Source organism: Rhipicephalus microplus, chromosome X (genome assembly GCF_043290135.1).
Source record: "Rhipicephalus microplus isolate Deutch F79 chromosome X, USDA_Rmic, whole genome shotgun sequence".
Classification (NCBI taxonomy): domain Eukaryota; kingdom Metazoa; phylum Arthropoda; class Arachnida; order Ixodida; family Ixodidae; genus Rhipicephalus; species Rhipicephalus microplus.
Window position 1 is genome coordinate 126,826,819 of NC_134710.1, and position 25,111 is coordinate 126,851,929.

Below are 25,111 nucleotides of genomic sequence, written 5' to 3' on the forward strand. Positions count from 1 at the left end.
CGCAACCTCTGCTAATGGCGGTTTCCTTTCACATGGACCGCGAACAGTCCGCGATTTTCACTCTGCGACTGGAGCGGCAAGTTCTTGCCACCGCTCATTGTGGCTGTCATGAATATAATGTAATATTTGCATTATGATATCATGAAGTTTCCAGGAACACCAACGAAGAGCTCGCTTGTTTCGTCATTTAAGTACACTTTTTAGTCTAAATTCAGTTTAAAATGCACAGCATCGGCCATTACCAAAACAAACACGTCGACTCTATTTTGACGGCTTGGCCGGACCAGCCCTATTTCGATGGGTCCCGACCAAAAATCTCTCCCGCCGCTGTGATCAGAGCGAAAAATTTTTACATGTTGGAAGCTCGTCGGGGACCGCTGCGATGGGAGCAAACTGCCCTTTTTCGCTGCAAGCGTATTCACAGCCTGAAAATCGCTGCTTTTTGTCATGTGAAACGGCCTTTAGCAGCGCCTGCACGTGGCACGAGGTTGTCGCCTGTGCCGAAATTCTGTGGACACTGAAAGTGATTACATCCCACTACTCATACAGACCATCGGCACAAAGTGGCGACTTGTTCAAGCGAATGTTTTCTGACAGGTGGCCAAATCATTTTCTTGTGGTGGGAAGAAATGTGCGTATGTTGCGTGCCGTGGACTGAGGCCATTTTTCTTGTCGTGCTTGCGAGAATAGGTATAGAAGTCCGAATATTACGTCATACTTTTTGACGAGTCGATGAATGACTTCTTGCAAGAAAAGCAAATGGTCGTGCATGTGAGATATTGGGACTCGGCACACAAGGTGGTCACTAGCACCTCTGTTTTCATGGGGCACTCCACAGCAGACGATGTGCAGAACGTACTACTGAAGGCTTTGGAGCCTTTGCTACTTAGCAAGATTCTTCAGATATCCATGGACGAGCCAAATGTCAACCTTAAGTATTTTAGGGACATGCAAGCTCATTTTCAAGAGAACCACCAAGTCCATTGTGTCGTCTTCGGGACGCCTCGCCACGGTGGTCTAGTGGCTAAGGTACTCGTCTGCTGACCCACAGGTCGCGGGATCAAATTCTGGCTGTGGCGGCTGCATTTCTGATGGAGGCGTAAATGTTGTCGTGTGCTCAGATTTGGGTGCGATAAATGACGTTAAAGAACCCCCAGGTGGTTGAAATTTCCTGAGCCCTCCACTACGGTCTCTCGTAATCATACGGTAGTTTTGGGACGTTAAACACCACATATCATCATCGACTTGAGAACTTGTGGCCTCCATACCGTCCATAATGCTTACAAAGCAAGCATCGCAGCCTCTAAGTGGGGCATCGACATTCTACTGTCAAGCATGAGTGCACTCTTCCATGACACCTGCACGAAGGGATTGTTTTTCAACCGTGACTACCCAGAACAAATTTCCTCTGCCGTTTGTGTCCCATCGATGCGTGGAAAACACAATTGTGATTGAGAGAGCTTTGCTTCTTTGGAATATGAAGAAATATGTGATGTCTGCAAGAAGCAAGCAGGCGAGCTTACCGAAGTGTGCATTCTTTGAAAATGTGCATAGCTTTTGTCACGACTCCTTGACATGTCACTGGCAAAACTGAACTTCGCCCTCAGTGTTGAATTGACTATTCAGCCATTCTTGAAAGACTTTCAATCTGACAAACCCATGATCTTCTTTCTTGGGAGAGATCTTGAAAGTATTGTGTGGAAGCTCCTTTCAAAATGCACGAATGCCTCAGTGTTGTTGTTATTGGGTGGAGTTGGTCTGCTGAGGGTGGAGGTTGATAACCCCATTAACCACATTTCTCTTATATTGGTCCCAAGTGTGAACAAGCACTGAAGGGTTCAAAAGCTAGTGCAAAGGATGCATTTCGTTTCAGAATGGAGTGCAAGCAATTTTTGGTAGTTGTGGCCAAGAAAATACTGGAACGAAGTCCCTTGAAGTCATCTTTGGTTCGAAACCTGTCTGATCTAGACTCCCAGCTCATGTGCTCAAAGCCAGATCAGTGCCTGCTGGACCTAAGAAAGGTGCTAGACATCTTGACCATAGCAGGAAGACTGAGTGACAGCCGGCGGGAATGTGTGCTTGCAGAGTACACCGAAATGCTGGAAGAGTTCAAGCATGAGCTTTGTCTCTTTGAGAAAAGCGTTAACAGACTGGACGAGTTCTTTCGCGAACTCTTGAGCTTCTACCCTTCCTATAAAGAGCTATGGGAAACAACCAAGCTCCTTCTTGTTCTTAGCCATGGACAAGCAAGTGTTGAACGGTGGTTTAGCGTCAACTGCCAAATCTTTGTAGAGAACTTCAAGGGCTTGCGTATATTTTGCAGCGTGTCATATGTGACTTGGTGGAAAGGGCAGGTGGCATTTTAAATGTCGCCATAAGAGCTCAAATTGGCTGTTTCCGCAGCGAGGCTGCACACACTTAGAATCGAAGAAAAAGTGCCAAGAAAGTGCAAGTCGGACAAAAACACGCCTGATTATCCAGGAAGTTGAATGCATGCAGCTGAAGAGAAACTTGAAGCAGTTGTTGCCGATTTAATTACCTCTGTTGAAGACTTTGCTGAAAAGGCAGAAGCGACTGGTGACATCAATATTGACTTTCGCAGTCTTTCGCAAGCTGTTACATGCTTGAACTTGATAGCATTATGACTCGTATAGAAAAAAAAACTGAGACCTGCCCTGAGCTTCCAAACTTCTAGTCTAGTGAAACTGCAATAAGCGAACTGAACATCCATTCTTTTGTGCAGTAAACTTAATTGGGAACTACAATCGTGTTATTTAAATTTGTTGAAAGGTCCTTGAAAAGTCCTTGAATTTTTCTCTTGGAAACCTGCACGAACCCTGTATGGCACTACTGATTTATGGCTTGCCCAATGCCTCCTTTATTTTTTTCAATGCCATTGCAAACGCACGATTCTCAATGGGAGCCGTTGGTCTGTCTTAATTCGGGGAGTGGTCATGATGCAGCGCTGTGTGAGGGGCGCACTGCTTGTGTCATACGTGCGTTCGAGCACTTCCCCCAAAGATGTGATAGATGTTTCCCACACTAATATTATACGTTCGTCGGGTTCGCTTCTTCATGCTGCTTCTTTCTGGCTCGAGACAATGCTGCCGCTGCATCACAGCAGCATATTCAGAAACGTTGCAGTGATGCTTCCTCTATGGTTGCCCGCATAGCGCCACCAACGGCGACACGCTTTCTCAGAACACAGTATATTTCACAGAGCCAACGTGACTGCCAATATCGGGAATACAAGGAATGAAAGTTGCCGCCCCGCAGATCTGTACACAACTGAACAAAAATTACTTCTTACGGTTTCTGTCGAGAGGCACTGCATGAGGGGTTACTCTCCTCCATGACCGCAAAGAACACGTGTAGGCTAGGCGATGTGAGAATGGGAAAGGGCAAGAGGAGAGGGTTTCGTGAGCAGCTGGATCGGGCGTATCTGGCTGGCATTGATAAAAATAGGCGGTGTTGGCTTACCTTATCCATAGTTCTGTGGGACTGCATTCATACATTCCTGTTTCGCATGATTTTCCTGTAGGAATGCTCGTGATTGAGAACACTGAAAATGACCCTTCAAGTTTTTTTTCTTCATCTTTTAATATTTTTCTGGCAAACGCTATTACTCTGCACCATCATTCCATTTATCGCCAAAGTAATACTCGTTCTTGCCGCTCTTTCATGTGCAATAGAAAAGTGTTCAAGTGGGTGCTGTCGAGAGAAGTAGCTGCCCTCTGTGGCAGCTTTCAGCGTTTGGCCTCTTATGTATATAAATTAAATGTTGACGCACTCTCTTGCCACACTAGCACATTGCAGCATTGTCCTTTACACATTGAATTCACAGCCATCAGTGCCAACTCTATCACACTAAGCATACATTTAACAGCATGTGTTTAGTTGTACAGCTGGTAATGTGTTTCAGTAGACTCTCGGGAAAGGGAAAATTTGAAAGGAGCTGCTGCTTAAACAGTACTACTACTAACTTTTATACGATTGGTTGCACACTTGGATTCTGCACTCCTCTACATCTCTATGTAAATGGAACTCCTGTTAAATGGAACACAATTTTGGTCTCTTCTCGTTCCGTGTAACTTTCCCATTGACAACAATGGGGAATCTTAAGGCAGGAGCTGTAGTATGGCCCAATGGGAAGATAGCCGCCAGTGGGAAACTTCAAAAACTTTCTTCCTTAACACAAAAATTCTAATGAAAAAATTTGCCACATAAAGAGAACTGTTTATTTGCCTTCGATTAAGATATAAAGGTGATTTCTAAGTGGACCACCACATGGTGCAATGGACAAAAATGACTATTGTGAAATTTAGGATTTTTTGTTAAGTTTTAGCAGCTTCAGAGGTCTAAAAATATTTTTTTTTCTCAGTGTATACCTTCTGTGAAGTAAGCATTCATTGCTCAAATATTCAAAAGTACAGTCGACGTTCGATTTCCCGGACCCTCAAGGGTCTGCAAAAACATTCGGAAAATCGAGCAGTCCAGAAAAACGAATGCACGTGAAAACGCACCTTTTCTTGTAGGCATTCTTCGCTGACAGAGGGTAACGGCCGGAGTACAAGATTCCCATTGCAATTCAACCGATGCATCGTTTAGGTGGCTCTGAAAAGAGCAGTTTATAAAAGAATAAAAATTCGACGTGGCCGGCGCTGTCTCAGCACTTGGGCGCAAAGAAGTCTCCTATTTTCTTTTGCACGGCATTCCGCTTGCTTGCGATCATGTCTGCCTCAATTTCAGTTAACATGTTGCCGTTGCCAAAATTGCCGGCGGCGGCGTGCCGGTGTTTTAACATCCAGCGGCGGTGCGTGATCGGTACGGGGCTAATAGGATCGGTGGCGGCGTGGAGGGGGGGGGGGGAGTATACTCCAAAGTGAGAAGAGAGCGAAGAGTCATTCAAATTAAGAAAAATAGAAATTCGCCAATACCATGGAAATAGGGGCTGTTTTCAGCAAAGCTCTGTATTGCTAGATTCCTCTTCAGTTCTGTGCAGTGCGCGGGTGGTGTTCCGTGGCTTCGGAGTATGGCAGTGGAAGCCACTTTCATTTTCCTGTGCAGCTCCTCGCCCTTTTTAGCAGGAATTGGATAAGGGCTAAGAAACCATTATCACCAAGATGAAAGCATCCAATATAGAGAAGCGCCTGGCGAGCTTTCCGCTAGGGAAACGAGCATGTGCTGCCGTACAGGGAAGGGGTGGATTGGAACCACCAATGTATGTGCCTCAGTTTCTTATGACGTCAATATCATACTAGCAGCATTATGAGCTGTTGTGAATACATTTTGACATGACTAGCACACACATTGCCAGTACTCACATGAAGCACATGTGAACGAATTTTGTTCACATGAGTGTAACTTCGCACGTCCCTTCTCGTGTATTTGTCTGACTTTCAGCAAGAACGTGCCTCATGTCAATGTGGCTCATGTCCAAGCACATCTAATTGCTTTATGCCACAGTGACCCCAAAGCAATGGTTACCGTAGTGACAAAAAAAATAAGACGGTATGAAGGACTCAACGTGGTTGCAAAACGACAACGAAGCTACGTGAACGCCCCTCGATGAACCTCCCGGCGTTAAAAAGAAATGGTTACCGTAGTGACAAAGAAAATAAGACAGTATGAAGGACTCAACATGGTTGCAAAAGGACAATGAAGCTACGTGAACGCCCCTCAGTGAACCTCCCGGAGTTAAAAAGAAATGGTTACCGTAGTGACAAAGAAAGTAAGACGGTATGAAGGACTCAACGTGGTTGCAAAATGACAACAAAGCTACGTGAGCGCCCCTCAGTGAACCTCCTGGCGTTAAAAATCTTTGTTCTGCACTGAATGGTCTTTACAGCGGTGAGAGAGTTCTGTTGTAACGAACCACTGCTTTTACGATCTTTCTGCGCATGAGCACACACACGTGCCTGCCTTTGGTATAAAGTGTTTAATGTTATATACAATCTTTTTATTTCCATAAATTGATGATGCATGTTTATTTTCACCATTTAGAAAAATTTCTTCATTATTTGCTAGCGCCTAATCTGGAAGAATTCTTAGCAGTGTATAATACCCCAGTTCGGTTCAACTTGTCGCGGTTTTGGGTCATCAAGGTCACGCAGAGTTCCTGCAATCGGCTTTATATATGGAAGAATGAAGCATGTCTTTATTGAGAATAAGTTCATGCCACTTTGTTTTATTCTCGTTGAACAAGCGCTGTGAATGCCAAGAACGAAATCCACCCAAAGCAGATACGAAGTTTGAACGTTCCATCAATCCCATTGTGGTTAGAGAGCCTGGTGTCTATCCTGTTAATACATAGCTTGGAATCTAGGAACCCAGTGTTCATAACTCCTACACAAGAAGACAAATAAGACAACTACACACGCTGGGGCTTGTGGTCATGTGTTTTTTTGGAGGCCGAGTTCTTCGATTTCAAGCTATGGTGGTCGAAGCGCCATTCAATTAGCCTCGCGTACATTTCAAAAAATTAATTTGAGTGCAAACACTGGACACATTCACGCACGCACACAACCAGACATAAAACATGCACAATGCTGTGTTTGTGTGTGTGTGCGTGAATGTGTAGTGTGTTTGTACTGAAATTGATTTTTTGCACTGATCTATCAACTAGCCCAACCAGTTCTACTCTCATAGACACTCGAGCCAGATTTAACTCTAGGTTTGGTGGTATGATTTTGTACGCTGAACCTGTGGCCTTCTCAATCGGCATCATCACTGCGCTTGCCGATCACCCAGGACACTGTAATGTGAAAACACTCGCTGGCTTTGGTAGTTTTGGTAAAAGCGGGGCGACTGGTGTGGCCAGAGCATTCAAAATTGTGCGCCGTTGTGAGACTTCACCATGTGGTGTTAGCGCATTCACCGCGGCGTCATGGTAAAAAAAAAAAAAGACCACATGTTAGCATCCACCAACTCGGTGGATGCTGAAGGTCGGGAAACATGATCACTAAAGATAGCGCGCAGCAGCAAACGATCAACTGCAGACACTACCGCAGAGCTGACAAAACAACACGTGAACGAACACGGTGAGGTTTGGCTTGGCTAAGCCGCTAAGCTAAGACTGGCAACTGATTGACACGTGCGGTTTCGACGTTACGGCAGCCGTGGCGCAATGCGGGGATTGGCAGTGCGAGAATATGAAAACAACCAAAATGGCAGCGTCACTGGTGACTTTGGGTCGGTGGTTAACAGTAAAAAAGTCCAGGAAATTGAATGCCGAAGGCTATAAGCGTCCGAAATTTCAGACTCTTTAATACATTGAATCTATGCAGAACTTGACCATGCCACAGATGGAAATCTGGCATTGTAATAGAAGAAATTCAGACATAACATATTACGGCTAAATGTGTGAAAGTGTATGTGGCACAAAAATTGTATTATTACCTAGGTTCAAACACCTTATACAAGCACCTTTACTTAACATGTAGACAAATTTGGTATATAAAGTAGGAGTGGTACTTTTAAAATTAATTTTTTCGCGAACAACACCCAGACAACATTCTGGGAAGTTTAGAAGGCCGCCATGTGATGAAAAATTTTGTTCTCTCTGAAATATTTTAGCAGTTAACAGTTTTGAGTGCGGTAAATCGGCATACTTTTTTACCTTTAATTGCCGTATTTGTGGGGAAAACTGCCTGTGCTGTGGCACTAGTGGGCTTCAGTATTAACTTTCTTGTGCTATGATAACATAGAGAAAGAAGTCTCGTTGTTTCTGTAAAATGTATTACAAAGTGTAGCCACTGTATTAGCACAATGTGCTAGTTGCCTGGGCATGTCCTGGTTCTTGCCAATTGATAAAATATGCACACCCATACGCAATGAGTCGTGCTATTCTTGAGCACCGATGTGTTGACCTCCTGCCCTCCTACTTCACGTCACCATGCAGTTCTCGTACTCGCGTTCAGGTTTTTTTGTATGCAATTGCACGAGTCTCTTTTGTGCCAATGTTGCTGTTACACTTGTAGATATAATTTATTTGCATCCAGGTTATAATATGTCTCTTTTGTGCCAATGTTGCTGTTACACTTGCAGATAGAATTTATTTGCATCCAGGTTATACTATGTGTTGAACTTGTTTGTAACACTATTACAATGTAATTTTCAGGGTAGGGGGCCGAACTGGCTCAGTGATAACTTGCCAAGGCTGTAGAGGTCAAGGATTCAAGGTGACATTCAAGCACATTGGTCCAAACATGATGCAGCAAATGCAGTCCACTTGCCCAGACTGCCATGGGGATGGTGAGTGTGTTTGTGAAGCATGCATGTTTTATAACAGCAACGTTGTCAGGAGCAGGATTATGCAACTTGTAGAACTCGCTGTCTTAGGTGCTTGTTCCACTATAGACAGTGATGGAAGGACTACTCCAAACCAATTGGCAGTAACTGCTCCAAACCTGCTCGAAAACGGCACTGAGAGAATTAGAATGACGAACTTTTACTGTTTAATTAGCTCATAAGTCCTAACAAAACTAAAAAAAATCCTTACACTATCATCCCAGTATGCTACTAGTGTGCAGCGTTATTGGCTCTGATCTCATTTGTGCAACAGGAACTGGCACGTTAAGCATGCAGCTCATTTGGCAGTTTTTTTTTTCCTAGCTAGACTTGGAGGCTAGTGTGGGGAAATATAAAAGTTAGTAAGATTGCTTTTATTTCACACCAATTATCTGCTGCTTATTTGGAGACAGTTATGTAGGACAGTGGCTACTTTTAAAATGATGCGCTCAGCTTTACTGGTTTGATTTGATTTCTACTTCATATATTCTAGTATTTGAATTATATAGCTTATTTATTGGTAAATTTTTGACAACCAACTTTCTTTTGAATCGTTTGCCTCTTGAAATTTACATTGATTTTTGTCAGTGAAATATATATTGTAATAAATATTGATATTCACGAGATGCTTCAACGATGCCCTGAACTCCTATTAATGTATATGGCAAGTTTTGTATCAGCTCTGAAAACACCAATGGATGCTCCAAACTAACATTTTTTTCTGCTCCAAAAACACTTATGGTTGCTCCAAAGTATGCACCAATACATAAAAAGTCGCTTCCATCACTGACTGTAGAGTATTCCAAATCAAGTTCTTTCACTTTCTGAAAGAGTGGTGCTGACACTACTCCCCACATAACCTGCAAAATGCTTGTCCTTTTTTAAATGAAGGCATATTTTGCATTAATACTGTGTATAAAAATAAAATGTTTGCCTAGCATAGGGAATCTCAACACGTCTGGGAGGATGTTAAAGGCTTGACGACACCTGCAAAGTCCTCTTGTCGAAGCATGGAGGTGCAGAGGGAAGCTTCTTGCCTTGCTGTCTTCCCAACAGTATTATTTGTATGGAGGTACATCAGAATGATAAAATGTATGGCAACTCTCATATGTCTTTCTCTAGTAAGTGATAGCATTGTTCTTGTACCATTTTTACTGTCAATATTAAATGCAATTGATGCACCTTTTTCTAACTTTCCATTTCACAGTTATACGAAGTTGTAATCTGTAGAAAGTGAGCTGCAGGGATGATGTTGGGAGCTGCTGGTTACACTATTATGATATTCATAAATTTGAGTGATTAGGAGGCTTTTAGTGCAAAAGTGAACGCATATAATATCTAAGGGTCAGAAAGGTAGGGTTAGGTTTATCTAAATATTGGCTTATTTGTATTCTCAAATGGATGGAAGCAACACTGTTCACAATGGATTGTAAGGTCAACTGGGCAGCTGTCAGTTAGTGGCACATTATGCAAGCACGGTCATGGCTGGAACAGTAACTGAATGAATCCTCTGCCTGCCACCACCACAAATGTCTTAAGTTCTTGTGATGTAACATTTTAAAGGACACTACTGTGCATTACAAATATCTCGTTGAGAGTTCGGTGTAGTTCTGTACAGTGCCCTAGACTCGGCAGTGCATGGCTGCCAGTGGTTTTTGTGCCACTGCTAAGCACTAGAGACAGGTCTGAGGTAGTCTTGTTTACCATGAAAGAGAGAGCCTTCATGACGTTTCGTGGCATAAGACCAATCCAGGCCTCTCTAGTGGTACAAAAAGTGCAGTGCACACAAATGTTCACAAGCTGTGGCATCAAAGAACATATCATGTAAACATGTGTATTATTTCTGCTAAGGGAGCAATGCTTTATTGTACATAAGGTAGTTGCTGTGCTCAATTTCTGGTGCTGACAGGCTCCCAACAATCTCTCTAATGAAGAGACATACCCTGAGCTGCTGCTCATTGGTGTGCATACTCTCATCAAGAAAGCGACTTTCTTTCTGTGTTTCCCCTCTTTATGTCGTTCACTTCCCTCTGCTTCATAATGCTGTGTCTTGCTGTCTTATGGGCTGCAGAAATGTCTTCCCAAAGTTGAAAACTACTGCTTGATCCAAGAGATTAGGCATGCTTGAATAAATGGCTGCAAGTTACACATGTTTGAATGTTTCATTCACATTTCAAATGAATAAAATGTTTAATTATGAAGCAATATGAAAATTAATATTTCATTTTTCTAACCTCTTAAGTTCATACGGTTTTCGCATACCATAAAATGTTAAACTACCCTCGCACGAGCAAGCGCCTTTCTCGCCATATTTGGGGTTTTATTGGCTGTTTTTATGCACCCGACGAGGGCGCACAAATGCTGTCAATGCATGCATATTCTATAAAGGATTCTATTAGCACGGATGTGCATTCTTTATTCCTAGTGGCTCTTCTGCCGCAATCTTGAATTTTGATTCACTACTGAGCAAAGGCCCTCCTAATAGAGTAATTAGCAATGGCGTGATCACTCAATGCAGTTTACGGATATACTGTACTCACTGTAATGTAATGACTTTTTCCATACTTTTGCTATCTAAAGTGGACCCTCTCATTATAATCGAATACCGAAATTCTGTTTTTGTATTGAATGCAGTGAACAGTCTCCCTTTGCATTACAATTGTGGTCCCGCTACAATTAAGTTAATTAGGTAATCGTGTCAGCCGCTGCCGACAACCTGAACACAAAGCCGCATGACTGTAGGTGTAGCAGGAGTTTCTTCCTGTTTTTGATGATGAGCATAATCTAGCATTAAAAGAAATGGTTAATATATGCCTTTATAAAAGGCACTGTGCAACTACAGTGCTGGAATGAATTAAAACAAGGTTCTTGTTCGTGCTTTTTTTCTAACCTTGAGTGCTTTGGTACAATGCTTGTAGCGATCAACCCTTGTGTAATTGTTGTGTATTTCTTTTCTGTTTGCGGGAGCAGGCGAGGTAATCAACGAGAAAGATGCGTGCAAGAGCTGCAAAGGCCGCAAGGTGGTAAAGGAGGTCAAGTACATAGAAGTGAACATTGACAAAGGAATGAGAGACAATGAGCGCATAGTCTTCAGAGGTGAAGGTGACCAACTGGTAGGTTCACTGCCTGTCTCTGTAAAGAAAAGTTATTGTGGGCTGAACCTTCAAAATAATTCCATTTGAGAAAATAAACTTGACCATTTTTGTATGTGTCTACTATACTACAGTTGAACCTTTTGTAAGAGAATCATTGGAAGGCGGGGGGGGGGGGGGGGGGAGTAGAGGAGTATCATTTTTAACAAAGTAACATTTCTGATTAATCCTTATTTTATTTCTCCGTAGCCACACACAACTAAAATACGCTGAAAAGAAGGCACAGCCTGTTGAAAAATGTTTTTTTTTATGCCATTTGTTTCAGTGTTATATGATTTTGGTAGATTGCCACACAAAGATCACAACCCATGTTTTCTCATGCATAGCTTTCTTGCACTACTTGGCTGCTGTCTCATTTTTGGGAGTTGGCATGATGGCTTGTTCACACCAGCGAATGTGCAGCTGATAGTTTTGCGTTGTAAAATCTCATGGCGTATTCGGCTGGGAGTTTACAGGCGCGAGCGCTGTCAAAAGTGGCCAGGGCGTTCGGTTGGTAGAATTCCAGTGCTCGTACTATCTTTGGTTGGTTCTTTTGGAGCGTCTGAACTATAACATGAAGCGCTCCTAACCGCTCTTGACTTCGAATCGAGAGCGTGGCAAGATCTGGCCGGAAGGACTGATTACGGGACACAGACAGCATGATTGCGCATTTCAGAATGGGACATCTCCGGACACGTAGTACATACTTGGTGCACATGTATATTGTTTGTGTCGTTTTTGAGCATGTATGTGGATGGTTCATCTACGTAAATATAAATCCATGTCAAAAAGGAGGTGGCTAGTGAAGACAAAGCAAATGTCAATGCTGTTACAGCAACTCGCAGAGCTTGGACGACAGCGATCGGACGAGCTCAAAGTGCTGTTGCTGCGTGCAGACAAGTTTGTGATGGCCACTTAAGGGGGCAGATTGGTCTTAGACATTTTTTGTTTATTTATTCAGTGATCTTGATAAAACTGCACATGGTTATGCAGTTTTTTGTGCTGATTTCAAATATTTAATTAGTTTTCCTGTCATTCACTTTGTTTCTGAGATAACTTAAGTTTGCCCCCTATTGTTTAAGGCCACCATAGAAAAAAAAGTGCCTAATTAAAAGTGATAGTTAGGATATGCCAACATAGACTAATGACTATAGAGTGAAAGTATGGAAGAGGTTTTTGTTTTTAGGCCTTTATTGGTTATTTTGCAGCAAAATGAACTATACATTTTCAAAAGCAGTTGGAATTGTGTTACAATACTGATTAGTAATTAATTAAAAAGGCATGTGCTCTAAATTCTGCTCCCATACTTGCATTCTACACACATACAGCTTTCCACTGCAAAGAGAATTATTGTTGTACCTGCCCAAGCTGCAGAGATATTGAGGCCTCAAAATTGAATATTCACAAATTTACTTTTTTGAGAAAAATGGAAAAAACTGAAAACACAGTTTCTTTAAAAAGCAACAATCATGGTGTGCATGTTTTGCGATCCTCATGAAGGGGCTCATAAATTAGTAGGAGAGCTCTAGACAAAGGTGCTGGCAAATTATAAAGAAGCCTCAAAGTCGGTTCCCTATTTTTTTTGCAGGTTCTGCATGTTAACAGCACCAAGAATCTGGACAGTTAAAATCACATTACAAAAAAATTACTGCTTCCTGGTGCATGAAAATTTGCAGAGAGATAGAAAAATACTTGCAGAAACCAAATATGTCAATTTTAAAAAATGAATTTTTGTGTCACTTTTTGGTCCCAAAGAGCAGTCTGCCCCCTTAACAGATTGGCGCCATCGTCGATGCAGCGTAGGAATGTTCTGAAGCGTGGAAACTTGGGCATGTTGGTAGGACATAACTGAATGTAGGAACAGCGCAACCTAGAAGTAGTTACTTCGTAACTACGGAAGCGAAAAAACGACAGAAAAGAGCGCCGACTTTCAACAAAGATTTAATATCGGAATGGTATACATTTTTGCCTGTATATGTACATCATTCCGATATTAAATCTTTTTTGAAAGTCAGCGCTGTTTTCTGTCCTTGTTTAGCAAGTGCGTGCGCATATTCTCATCCATTTGGCCGCTGTGCTTAGAGTTTATCGACTGAGCGGTTGTCACTAGCATGTTCAGGTAAAAAAGAATGCATGCGCAAGGGTGAAGCAGTTAATGAGATAGCAGCAAATCGTAACTTCATACGAAGGGAGGCTGGCAGCTAACTACGATGTGATGCAACTGTCCAAAATGCTGGTGTGCGAGATTGCGGCCACTTCAAGGAGAGCAACACTTTTCGCACGGTCTCTTCGCAATATGTGTTCAGGACACAGAAGTGTATGCGGGCCGCTCGCTGATGACTGCCGAGATAGCCTGTGCGCCAGATATCGCGACCACGCCCTTAGAAGCAGCACAGTTCACAGTTGTTGCTAGAGCACCACCCCGCCCTTTTTTTTTTTTTTTTCATGCTCTTCTCTGCTTCGACTACAGGCTTCTTGGGCGGGGGTATCTGGTATTATCCCATGCACCCTCCGAGCACCAGGGAGAGAGGCCGGCCGTTTCGTTTGATCTCTTCAACCGCATTCGCACCCTTGAGGCTATTGCACAATTTAGCGGAGTGTTTGAAAAGGGCAGCAAATTTTGCTTCACAAGTGCTTTGAACAGGGCTACATCTGCTCTGAATTTTCTGGCAGCTCCAAGCTTGCTACAAAAAGCACATTTCCTGCTCGCTGGACTGCCCCCAAACACATGTACTCTGTTCCACCCCTGTACTATTTCAAACCCATGTCAATTCCAGCAGGTGAAAAAAAAGTGAGCTGTCATGGTTTATTAATGCCAGGGGTAGTACTAGGAAAAAGAGCGAATTTATCAACATGCACATGCCTAAGCTTGTATCTTACATACCATATTTGCTCTCATAATTTGCGCAAATTACGCGAATGTTTCGTGAATGCATCTGAAACAATGTTCAATAATATACCATAAAAGTGCGCATATAGCTCTGACACGCATATAGTCCGGGGTGTAAAAGTTTTCACCCGAACATGGCCAGAGTAAAACGGGAAACTGCAATTCATTGACACACTTCATCCATCGTTGTCGTCGAACGCACACTTCCGAAGCTCCCTTGTCAGAAATGTTCTCCCACAGTACATCAAGCATGTTCGAGATGGAGCACATTCTCAACACGCGGCGAACGAGCGCCTCTGAGATGCAGGCCCAAGCCTCGACTATCCACGAGCACAGAATCGCTGGCGAGGCCCGCTTCAGCTGTCCGGCAGGGGTCATTGGTTTTCTGGACCTCATTCACTCTGCGTACAGGCGCTTGACATGGTCCTTAAATGGCTTTTAAGGCACACATCAAGCAGTTGCAGCTGTGGTGTCATCCTGGGAGCTCACTGTGGGAGTTGCGCAGCAGTCACTTTACGGAATCGGACAGGTGGTACTATAACCCATCAAGCACAAGCATTGAAGGGAGCTCCAGCAGTGCTGCGGGCTGTCGACGCCACATGGACTTTGTCCAGTCAAGAACTAGCGATTCGTCCATCCACCCCTTGTCCTGGCAGGGGACGACGACATTTTTTGGGAACTTTGGAAATTTTTTTTTTTTTCGACTGCGTTTTTTGTTTGAACACCACATAGGGTATTAGCTTGCAACTGTGTGCAGTGCAGGACATTAGTCTCCCGCGTTTTTTCGTTCCCTGTCGATCGCACGATAACTTGCCTCTCTGATGGACTGTCAGCGCCGAGGGCATATTCAGGTAGACCGGCGTTTGATCCCCATTGCTGATCTGGCCCAGCTGAAATGGGACAGCCTTTTGCAGCGTAATTACATACTTTTGAAACTTCACAAGGTCCTTTTCGTAGCTTTTTAGTAGCTTTTGCGAGATCGACGTACGCCGATGTAGCGAGAACCCAGTGCTGTGCATGAAGAGACGCCCAATGCTTCCTTGCTTTAAAATCCTCTGGCTGAATGCCTTTGTCTCGGGCGATCTCCCTTGCCTTCGCTTTTAGCAGCTCGATGTTAACAGCAAGATGTGCAGCTCGCTGCTCCCACACAGTTTGAGTTCTCTTGTCCATGTCGGGAAATGCTTCATTTTTTGGTCCACGGATTCGCTTTCTGCTGCAAGCAAAGAGGGCGACCGTCTGCTTCTGCCAACCGCAAATACTCCACTCGTTGACTCCAAACTGCTGTTCCGCAGCACAGTTGCCAATGGTATTGGTAGCAATTATGACTTTTTTTTTTTTTTTAAGGCACCCGAGTACTGCCTGCACGATGCTGACATGGGGCAAAATTACAGGAGTGAAATCGTTGCCGTCGTTATGCGCACTAATTTGAAGCAAAGGCCACTGACCACTGTTGCATGCGTGTGCCTGTGAGACGCACGCGTGCTATCGTAAGACACGTATGTAAGACACATGCCTGCTATCGTTGCTAACACTACCTAGCACAGAAGCGCGCAAGCACCCGATAATGATGAAACCAAAACTGAGTTTTGGCCAAAAATTCTTGGGACCACCCGCATATAGTACGAGCCCGAAATTTCGTACCCTAAAATCTAGAAAAACAAAAAGGGCTATATACAGGCTTTTGCGGTATACCGTATATAGTCCTGTAATGAACACAGTTGCAAAATAAGTGCGCTCCAACCCGAGTCGTCAAGATCTCGATTTTTTTTTCTTCTGCGTAAGAAACGCACCTCCAACATTCGTCCCCAGCAGTCCCGCTAGCAGACACCTGGTGCCTCCTTGCCCGTTGGATCTTTCGTTTTCTTTCTTAATTTATTAAAACCTTTTGCGGCTACCAAAACTCAACCCCCCCCCCCCCCTCTTCGCCGCTGCCGCGGGCTAAATTATTATTTCTATCAGCGCGTGGCACATCCCTTGTCTTTTTTTTATTATTCATGCGCCACAGCGGGGCTCATGAACGGTACAAGTGTAGAAATCTCTGCTGATAAGCACACAGCGAGTGAATGTCTGAAAACATTCCGTGCAAACCGACTGCTGCTTTCTGCGAATACGACACTTAAGGCCCACTCAAATGCCCGTGATTTTCGAGCGACGACGACAGGGTTTGCTGTCACTGTGGCTGTCGCCAAGGGCTATTCATCGCCATTGCCTCGCAAGTTTTTGAAAAACCAGAAAAAAACTCTTGTTGCCCGGAAAAGATTGTTACGATTTCCGCAACATGGTAGCACCCCTGATTCTCGCTTCGGTTTTGTTTGTTGTTCATGCTTTTATTCGTGCATACTTCAAGGAACCAAAGATTTAGGCTACATTTTTCAACAGTAACTTCTCATGTGAACAGCGAGATGGCAGCCATCTTTTGTTTGATCTTATCGACAGTTTGTTTTGGATGCTTTGGTGGTAGTGTGGTGCAATATCAATGGTGTCGTTAGTGCACGCTTCTGGGCGTGCCTGGAGATCATAGCAGATACCACTGTTGTGGTTAAACGACAATTTGTTTTAGATGCTTTGGTGGTAGTGTGGTGCAATATCAATGGTGTCGTTAGTGCACGCTTCTGGGCGTGGCTGGAGATCATAGCAGATACCACTGTTGTGGTTAAACAATAGCGAAAAAAGAAAGCCACGAAACGCTTTTATGGAGTGCGCGTGTGGTGCAGGGACAGCTTGCAGAAGATAGTGCCTTGAACCAATGAAGACGAGTGAAGTGCAACAAAGCTTTTTCTAAACAGCGTACAGGTATGTAAATTGCAAAAGGCTAAGCAACCTAATTTTTTTTTTTGCCGCATCGCGAGGAAACGGGAAACAGCGCGACAGATGGATGGCAAGATCTAAACTTCCGAAATCAAACAAGTGTGCTTTGCAACACGCACTTAAGAGATTGAAGGGAACAGTTAGTGCGACAGGCCTTCTCATGCCTCTGAATAGTGCAGTGAATATGCTTGTAAGAGATAGAGAGATGGAGGGAGGCAAATGCATACCTGCCAGCTCTTCCGATTTCCCCGTAAACTGTACGAATTTTGACTGTGCTTAAGATTTTACGAATCTAGCCTGAAATTTTTCTAACGATGTCATTTGCAATTAAAAAAAAATAGTAAGATAGCGTGGCTTCCGCGTTTGGCTACGGCGCATTGCTATAGCTTGTCACGGAGGCCACGAGGAGAGAACAATATGCGTTGGTGTTATCATGATCTGAATGTTCAAGCAGTTTTGGTTTGGGTGTTTGCGTACGGTGTTCTACAGACAGTAGTTTGAGGGAAGTCCTCGGAGGAACGTACTTTGTAAACTCTCGCACAGGTTTTGCCATAAATTGTAGGTTTGTATCGGATTTCTCGTACAGTACTATACTACCAGATGTGTTCACTTTCACAGTTAAAAAAATTTGTGTGCATGGTGGCATCGTGCACACCCAATGAGTTAACTTTTTTTTTTTCTTTTTGTGCAACAGCCAGGAATGGAACCTGGAGACGTTGTCATAGTGTTGCAGACCAAGCCGCATGAAGTTTTCCATCGAGATGGTTGCAACCTCTACATGACCCACACAGTGTCTTTGACAGAAGCGCTCTGTGGATTTGAAATGGTCTTGAAGCATCTAGATGGCCGGGACCTCGTCATCAGGGAAGTACCAGGAATGGTGATCAAACCTCGTGAGTACATTATTTTGTGTGCTGTTTTGATGCTTAACTTGTATAACAAGTAATAGCCATAAAAACCCTAAACAGGTACCGTAATTACTCGAATCTAACGCTCACCTTTTTTCCGGTTAAGCGAGTTATAAATCGCATGCGCATTAGAATCGAGTACGAAAAAAAAATGAATACGGTCATTCTATTGCCATCGCCATTTCCTAAATGGCTGCCCCCTACGTGCGTCGGCATGGCGCGTCGGCCATTTCTGCCTATGTGTTTCCCATGTGCGGCACTTCGTATGTGTGCTGAGGAGTTCGTCATCTTGTAGTACATTAGAATCGACGGCATGGAAGGGAAGACTCCAAAAACTCGACGAGTGCACCACGATGCCGCTTTTAAAAGAAGTCATCGCGTATGCAGAAATGCACGGAAATCGGGCCCCATCGCGGTCGTTCGGAGTTCCCGAAACATGCGTGCGGGACTGGTGGAAACAAAAGCAGAAGATTGTCGACAGCAAAGCTTCACGCAAAGGCTTCACTGGACCACAGCAGGGTCGGTTTCCGCAAATTGAAGAGCTGCTCGGCGAGTATGTGCTTGAGCAGTGAGCGGCACAGCGGCCCGTGACGACAGAACTGCTCCAAGTGCGGGCTATGCAGTTAGCCTTAGAAAAAGGGCTAATGCGGAGCCAGTTTAAAGCGAGCAAGTGCTGGCTAACTAACTGTATGAAGAGGAAAGGCTTTTCCCTACGAAGGTGTGAACGGGCATATGCGAAAAGTTTCCAGAGGAGTACGATGAAAAGTTTCAGTTTTCAAAGATTCGTCCTAAACTTGCGACACAACAACGGCTACCTGCTTGGGCAAATCGGGAATGCCGATCAGACACCTCTTTACTTCGACATGCCTGGCACCGCAACCGTCGATTAGAAGGGGGCGAAGCAAGTTCACGTGCTGACATCGGGCCACGATAAAACTAGTGACGGCAATGCTCTGTTGCACGTCAGATGGGCACAAGCTTCCCCTGTACCTCATATTTAAACGGAAGACGCTCCCAAAAAGAGTCGTTTTCCAGAGTGGCGTGATCGTGCGGGCCAACAAGAAAACCAGGTGCGCGTTACAATCGAGGGGGCGATAGAATCGAGTAAATAAGGTATTATGTGCTCCAGCCACAAGTAAAGGCCATGTGATGGTGCTGCTGGATGCATGCCAATTTACAAGTGCTTGTGTGCTTGAGCTGTAGCATTTGTAGTTATAACAAAGTTAATAATTGCAGCACAAATCTTCATTTAACAAAAATTTTTAATATTGGTGATGCTTTATTTTACAGTACAATAGCGATGATGCAAATCTTAAAGAGCACACATAATATTCGTATTATCCCGAATCCATATGAACCAAAACAAGGTAAACCTGGTTATGAAGGTTAACAAGAACATTATTAGTCAGTCAGCTACTAGTTGCTGAAAAAGTTCATGATGGTCTTTTGAAAACATTCCTGGCTGCACTCTCTCTCAACAAAGCCACCTTGAAAGAATAAAACTGTACCATGGTTTCCTCACTCATGCTGCTGGTGCTTAAGGCGCGTTCACACTGGGCCTCAAAGTGAGCAAAAGCTACAAAACTTGCCAGAAATTTACTCGCTTTCTCGCCTAAGTAGCTGGAAAACTGTGCTGCAAAGTCAACACAAAAGAATAAGTCCTGGAGTATTGCACTCGAGAATCAAAGTAAAAACAAACGTCAGAGCAGCCGAAAAACGCTTCTGCGAGTGTCTAAAGCATTCACATTCGTTCTGCCACTTGTGCATGCTGCGACCTTCGTCACTTTGAGAGTTCAGTCTACTTTGCCCATTTTCTGAACATTAAAATTTGTACCAAGTCCTAGTTGTGTATGTATGCTAAGCACTGAAAACAGTTTGCACCTTTTCAAATGTTGATTTGGGAGATACGCCAGCCAAGCGGTGGTGGCGGATTCAGCTGGTTATGCAAAAGTGAGACATGTTGGGGCATGCCGATTCGCTGTTACTGCACGTTCTACTTCCACTATTCTTGGTGATTGTAATCGAAACCAGGCTCCGGATGAACGCCTTCTTGTCAAAGCCGTGAGGTTGGTCATGCTGCAAAGGTAGTTGGCAGATGCGCCAATGCGAGCCAACGCCTTTGCTACCATGTTGAATTTGTGGCTGGTTGTTTACATCACGTGCTTTGAGAACTAGTGCAGCCGAAGCCTTGCGGAAAGGCGATCTGCCGTCGCGTGGCAGGAAAATTGATCTCTGACTGATTTTTGCACGTTTGCCTTGTGGCATGGTTTTTGGTTACTAAGGTGGTGAAGCGAGGGAAATTGGGGTGACTTTTGGGGTGATCTTGGCCTGCTTTTTTTTAAAATGAAGTTGAAGACACTAGTCTCGATCTTATCAAGACTGTCAAGGTGCGACAGCCCGGTTCCTTCCATGTGGCCGATACAATCGCGAATGACACCGAACGCTGCTGCCACTTGAGCGGCGGAGTGCACGCGTGTAGCCAGCGCCTCTTCCAGACGATCCTCCTCGTCACATGAGCTGTCGGCCTGGGCATCCTGGGTCCCTGCGACCGCAGCTACTATGTCCTCGTCGGCGAGGCTCGCAACGGCCTGGACATTGCACTCCGCTTCCACGAAATCGTCCGCAGACACTTCGTGTAGAACTGCTGCCGGGAAGAGTGACAACTTGCGAAATGCGTCGTCTATGCGCTTGTCCTCGCTGTTTTCACCAGTTTCCGCAAGTTTTACCGTCTCGAAGCCTGCCTGGCAGAAGCAGTTGATCACTGTGTCCGTCTTCACGTCTCTCCAGGCATTGTCCACGTGAGAAAATTTCATGGCGATTTTCGGCTACTTTGTCATCCACTGCTGGATGCACTAGCTGCCGACAGCTTCGCTTTCGCCATGAATGGTAGTGCCAGCGATGCTGTAGCGCTGCTTAAACCGGTGAAACCACCCGCTGTTGTCGGCGAAGTAGTCTTCACCGAGTGCAGTGGCAAACCATTGTGCCTTGGCCATCAGAATCGGGCCGTACACCGGAATGTTCTTCGCGCACACTTCTAAAAACCAGGCATAAAGTGCCTTTTCTACATTTCTGCTCACATGACAGACTCTCGGCATTCACTGCTCCGCTGCCTTTGCCTTGATATCTGCTTTGTTCTTCAGCAAGGTACTCGGAGTGCTCCGTGGTATCCTGAAGTCGTCCGCGACATTTGATCATTTCTTGCCCGCCTCAACACACCAAGTAGCCTTCAACTTCGCCGCGCAAGTCAAGGGTCTTGCGCTTCTTGACGCTGGCCATTGCTACACAAGAATTTGACAATTCAAGGAGTCCACAGCTGCTTTGCACACCACTCACGCAAAAGAGGATTCTGCACATGCAATGGTACGTAGACGATGGCTGCGTCCGCGTGCAACAGCAAAAGCCGAGAGCTGTGGTTGGCTGATCAAAAACACTCAAAACAGCAACAAGAAATTAAAAAAAGCGAAAGGCGGAAGACGTTGGCTTCTTCGTTCCTGCTCTCCGAGCTGACGGGTACGCAAAGAAAGCATAAGAGAGAGAGAGAAAAGGAATGAAAAAACGCCGTTCCACAAATTGGACTGTGGAGTTCCAGCCCTCGCCTTCACTTTTCATGGAGCGTCTCGGGTTTTGGCGGAGGCGTGGTGCCGCGCTGTTGCAAAGATCGCGGGGCGCGGCGAGTGTTAAAGCCCACCTTCCAGCTCGTGCAGCGTTTGATATATTCGAAGGCGGGTAAAAATACCGTTCAATATACCCGAAAATTTGATACATGTTGGTTCAATATATCTGTACTTGACTGTAGAGCGTAGTTCATTTGAAATAACTTGAAGTCCGTATCATCACTAAATTCAGATTAAGCATGATCATGTCATCGAGATTTTGCTGTATTGTTTGTCTAGTTCTGAATGTGCATCTAGTGGTCGCATGCTTCGTGCATGTTTCTGTAGTAGTGCAATCTAATCCCACTACAACGAACGCCGGTTCATAATTTCTGCTACAATGGCAGTCGCGATACCCCGTCAATGGCCCAGAGGAGTTGATGCATAATTATTCTTGCCACAAAGAACACTTTTTTTTCTGCGGTTTCGATTTAACGAAATTCAATGATGCAATTTGCAGCTCAGATATTTAATCCCATGCAATAAACACAATCTTGAATGTTACGAGGCATTTTCAGAACATAAAATTTTCTACGAACTAAAATGCCCGTTGGCACCACCAGAAACGCCGCTGTTTACTAAGCATGGGGGCCGTCATTGCTCAATAGCGATGGCAACGAGACTGCCCTGCTTTAGCCACTGGCTTGCTACTGAGCCGCAGAAAACTTGAAGCTAAAGCTCAATCACTTAGTTTTCTACCCGCTGCTGCTGGGTGCAATTTCGGAACGATGCTTTTTCGGATGCAAATCCTTTTTGTTCTTTTCGTGCTAGGCCAGTATGGTATCGGTCCGAGAGGCTATTTGTTGGCATTATCAGACAGTTATAGTTTAGCGTTAGCGTGATAGCATAAGTTAAGGGAATGGCATTACCGTGCAGCAAACGTTCGTTGTGGGCAGCGTCTTATAGTTTAGCAAAATAGCGCATACGTGGTTTACGTGCCCAGATGGGATGGTGGCGCCACCTATTAGATGGTTAAAAAGTTAAACAGTGAAAATGAATAGAAAACGAGAATGTGTGCCTATGCTACTGCGCAAAGCATTGTTAGAAGTTCAAACACGCACTGAACGCGAAAACCTCTACGTTGCCGATTTGTTTACATTGATCTTGTAGTTAGGCCTAGGCGCGTTCGAAGTGGCAAGCTATCTCAAAAACTACGCCAACTTATCTGTAATCGATGACTGCCAGTTGGGCGTGTTGGTAATGGTTCATGATGAGACGAGCGCAAAAACTACACACACTCAGAGAGGACACAGACAAGCGCTTATTAGCAACTGAAATTTTTATTTCGAAGCGAACACTAATAAATACATCACACGCACGTACGTCACTCCCAACTTCCCCTGTCATCATCAAAAACGTGATATTACAAAATATGCACGCGCCCACAACCGGATACAAACACGTACCAAGAACTAAGAAAAGAAAAAAAAAAACCTAACAGATAAAAACACTGTGTTATGCGACGTCCAAAAAAGCTAATTCCGCACCTGTTAGTAGAACTGACGTTTGGCTGACGCAACTGTCCCCTCCTTTCCTTATTCTATACGCTTCCATTATTTCTCTCGTCGTCCGCTTGTTGTGCCTGTCAATTATTCGTGTGTCGTAAAATTTCGGTTGGCATGTGCATTCCTTGCAGTGCATCGCTAAGTGTGAGTAAGGGGCCCCCTTAAGTGAAGGGGCCCCCTTTATCTGTAATACTCGGTCATCGAAGCTAACTGAAGGCAAGTGAAGCCACTTTCACCTTGTCCGCCGTTAGCGGCGGACAAGGTGAAAGGGATACGACGTAACTGACAGTCCCGAAAGTGCGTGCGTCCAACACTCAACCAGTCAAAGCAACGCTGCTTTCCGCAAACCCTGCGGACAAAACCGCAGCAGATGTGATCGTAGAGGGCATAAAACGACTTTGTTTTGAAGGTCTGTGCGCAGTCAAGCAAGCCCACGGGGATGGAAAAAAAGGAACAACCATTTGCCCCAACCGCCCCGCAGAACATCGCGGCCGCGGCGGCGCGATAGTGATCTACGAGCCCCGAGGGCACGCAGCGGTATACTAAAGGCAGTCAATACGTTAAAAAAGTCAGTTTCGCCGCAAGGGCTAAGCAATGAATGCGACGGCAACAACATGGAATGTCACACTGAGAACGGCGAGCAGATAGAAACACGCAGCGCGCTGCTCACGGACAAATGACGCACGAAAACAATACACTCAAGATGAGAGCAAACCGTTCGACACGTAACGCGCTGTTTAAACAAAAAAAAAAAAGCGATGCTCGAAACATGATCTCGGGTGCGGATGAGTGCAAACAAGTGTTCCAGTTATACCCTGCTGTGTATGAAAAGCGCGCTCTTTTCGGAAACGGGCCCTGTGCATAGACCGAAGATACCTTTGTGGGCCCGGCAGCTAACGCAATCGTTCCAGTGGAAGCCGAAGGCACACGATGCTCTGCACCGAAAGATAAGCACGCATGCACAAGCATACCCCCCCCCATCTCTGCAGGGCAAAGTACTCGTCAGAGATAAGCGCACATCGTGCATTGCGAAGAGCTGGGCACTGAGCGCGGGCGGCTTTTTTTTCCCTTTCTAGAGTGAATATATATATATATATAGATAAGTATATATATACGGTGAATGACGGCGGTGGCGGTGACGGCAAAAAACCAGCCTAGACTGTCAATAACAAAGGGGCCAGATGCGTTTTGGCGTTCCTGTCACTAGAATCTAGTAGAGAGCAAAGCTTGGACCCGCACTTTTGTGGCATCGTTCGGTTCGTTCACGTGTGTCCCAGTAAGACATATACAAGCTGTTTTGAAGGAAATAAATTCTGCTAGTTGTGTTGATCCTTTGAGACTCTCACCTTAGAGGGAAACCTACCTTCGTGTGTTCGGCCACTCCAAGCAGACCGCAACGCTGATGTTTGCGCTTGCGATTGAAACCTTCCACCCCCACCCCTCTTGTTTTTTGCAATGCTTTTTGTTTGTTTGTTGGTTGGTTTTTTGGTGCTTGGTTTTTTTTTTTGTGCCGAAAAAAATAGGAGCAAATAATTCAGCCCCCCCTCTCCCCGCTGCGGAAATCTTCCGGATTCAGAATCCTTGAACTTGGCAGCTATGATATATAATCTTAACAGGTCTAAAAATGAAAAATAGGCACCTGAGGCCCTTAAGGAAAAAGACTTTGCAAGTAAGCAAATGTTTGAAACGAAGCACACGCATGGTAAACTGCGATGCTTCTCAACTGGTATAGAGAGCTTTGTGCTGCTACAGCAATGAAGCAGTTGGCAATTCACGATTTTAAGAAGTCTGATCAGCAGTAAATGGCCATAAGCTTTTGGTATTTACACCTCTGCTTTCTGTTCACTGCATGCAGTTAGAGCTTAAAAACACTAAAAAAATTTTTAATGTGATAAAATCAATGCCTAATCATAATGTGCTGTCACCT

The 25,111-nt window shown here is 44.6% G+C and overlaps 1 protein-coding gene across 1 annotated transcript in view; it reads left to right on the forward strand.

Moving 5' to 3' along the window:
- Positions 1-25,111, forward strand: part of LOC119176827 (dnaJ homolog subfamily A member 2) — a 55,015-nt gene that overhangs the window by 26,803 nt on the left and 3,101 nt on the right. Inside the window, exons 6-8 of the mRNA XM_075877640.1 lie at positions 8,120-8,253; positions 11,260-11,402; positions 17,813-18,011. Of these exons, the coding sequence (XP_075733755.1) occupies positions 8,120-8,253; positions 11,260-11,402; positions 17,813-18,011 (476 nt within the window). The remainder of the gene's footprint in view (positions 1-8,119; positions 8,254-11,259; positions 11,403-17,812; positions 18,012-25,111) is intronic.